The sequence below is a fragment of the Austrofundulus limnaeus genome, unplaced genomic scaffold (assembly GCF_001266775.1).
Source record: "Austrofundulus limnaeus strain Quisiro unplaced genomic scaffold, Austrofundulus_limnaeus-1.0 Scaffold26, whole genome shotgun sequence".
In the NCBI taxonomy this organism is placed as follows: Eukaryota; Metazoa; Chordata; class Actinopteri; order Cyprinodontiformes; family Rivulidae; genus Austrofundulus; species Austrofundulus limnaeus.
In genome coordinates, this window is record NW_013952428.1 from 1,106,935 (window position 1) to 1,108,908 (window position 1,974).

Sequence of the window (1,974 nt, forward strand, 5' to 3'; positions counted from 1 at the left end):
GTGTGTGTGTGTGTGTGTGTGTGTGTGTGTGTGTGTGTTTAGCAGAACATGCTGCTCAAACAAACACAGTCAGGATGATTCTGCAGTCTGACCATTGAAAACACACTGACGCCTCTTTAATCATTATGAACAATCAACGTGGTTAAACTGTAACAGACCAATGAGCTAAATGAGAAATTCGCTTTGCAAACAATTCTTAGGATGTTTTGGACCAGAGCAAAACCCCAACAAATGACCCAGAACCCCTCTGAGGAGGAATAATACTAATAATAATAATAACATACTAATAACATAATAATGAATTTTATTTATAGACGCCTTTCAAAACTCCTACGATCACCTTACAAAGATCAATACTAAAACATCTAAATATATCAATAAAGACAGCAGCTATCTATTATCTTTTACTTGCTTCTTAGTTTCAGGGTCACAGGGGTCACTGGTGCCCAGATCCAGCAGTCACAGTGCGAGGGGCGGGGTACACCCTGGACAGGTCGCAAGTCCATCACAGGGACACACAGAGACAAATCAGTGATTAGCCTATGCAAGTTAGCAAGTTTTACTTCCTGTTTACTACCGCAAAGCTTGTTGCCTCGTCTGGCGTAATCACGCGTTGCGTAGCCTCGTTTATTCGCATCAAACAGTCGAGAGGGAAACTAGATGGAAAAAGTCTAGATTCAAATTTTTATTTAATTTTTTGCGAATTTTGAAAAGTTCGATAAAAATTCACACTACAGCTGGATGGAAACACGATTACAGATACAAATCAGTCAAACTCACTCACTCTCACTCTCACTCTCACTCACTCATTCACTCCTCACTCACTCACACCTAGGGAAAGTTTAGCATTACCAACTAACCTTACATTCCCGTTTTCGGTCTTGGGGGGGAAACTGGAGTACCCAGAGAAAACCCACGCATGCACAGTGCTGCGTTGTTCTTATGCTATTTAATCAGAAGGAAGCTTTTAAAGGGCCTGTGACATCAATTTTTTGTATTAAATATGAATGCATTTTTGGAAAGATAACATTGACAACATATTGTAAAAAAGATTTCATGCAGCTGAGACAAACAATTGTTGTGATATTCACATGTGAAGAAACAGGAAATGATGTCAAAGGGGAATTTCTGCATGTGAACAGAGCGTTGCTACAACAGCCAACAACACAAACTGTAGAGAAGAATCTGATGTTTCTTTAAATTATTTTAATTACTATAATAGAGAGATGAGGAAGAGTCAGAGTTCAAATAATATTGTTTTAATAAACAAAAACCAGAGTTTTTTTTTCCTTGAAGAGTTCCCCTTTGATGTCACTTCCTGTTTCACTTTGTCTGAGCAAAGTTCAAAAGAAAATGTGCCAATAATGGGGCATAATTGGTAAAATCTTGTCTATTATACTAAGTTTCTTAAATATAAAGATGTTTTTGACTTTTTGTGTTTTGTGGTTATATCGTGATATATCGTGATACTGTAAGCAAGGCGATGAATTATGCAAAAGAACAGGTATTATCTTTTGCCTTTTAAATGTTTTTATTTAGTTACATTGAATCAGAAATTCAAACTTTAGAAATGATTAAAAATCAATTTTTATATTAAAATAAAAAGAAAAGTAAAGAAAAACAATTTTAGTGGGCCAGACAGAAGTCACTGGCGGGCTGTGTGTGGCCCGCGGGCCATCAGTTTGAGGTGCCAGTAATGATCATTTCAATCATAGGGTTGTTTTTTTGTGTTCCATAACTGATATTTCTGGTGGACTGCAGATGCCGGTGCAGCCGGTGACTCCAGCAGGACCAGACCACAGCAAAAGCCTGGAGAAGCCGGAGCTCTACCCCTCCCTCTTTCCAGGACCAGAACCTGTGAAGGGCATGCCCTCCACCCCCACTCCATCCACTCCGATTTACGCCAACAACTTTGCTGCTGGTCGACCCAGTGAGACGTACAGGTAGGAAGTCTCTTGTCTTTTTTTTTTTTTT

The 1,974-nt window shown here is 39.0% G+C and overlaps 1 protein-coding gene across 4 annotated transcripts in view; it reads left to right on the forward strand.

Moving 5' to 3' along the window:
- Positions 1-1,974, forward strand: part of arnt (aryl hydrocarbon receptor nuclear translocator) — a 23,775-nt gene that overhangs the window by 17,180 nt on the left and 4,621 nt on the right. For all 4 annotated transcript variants that reach the window (XM_014004710.1, XM_014004712.1, XM_014004709.1 and 1 more), the window contains one exon: positions 1,762-1,943. In XM_014004710.1, coding sequence (XP_013860164.1) covers positions 1,762-1,943 — 182 coding nt within the window. The remainder of the gene's footprint in view (positions 1-1,761; positions 1,944-1,974) is intronic.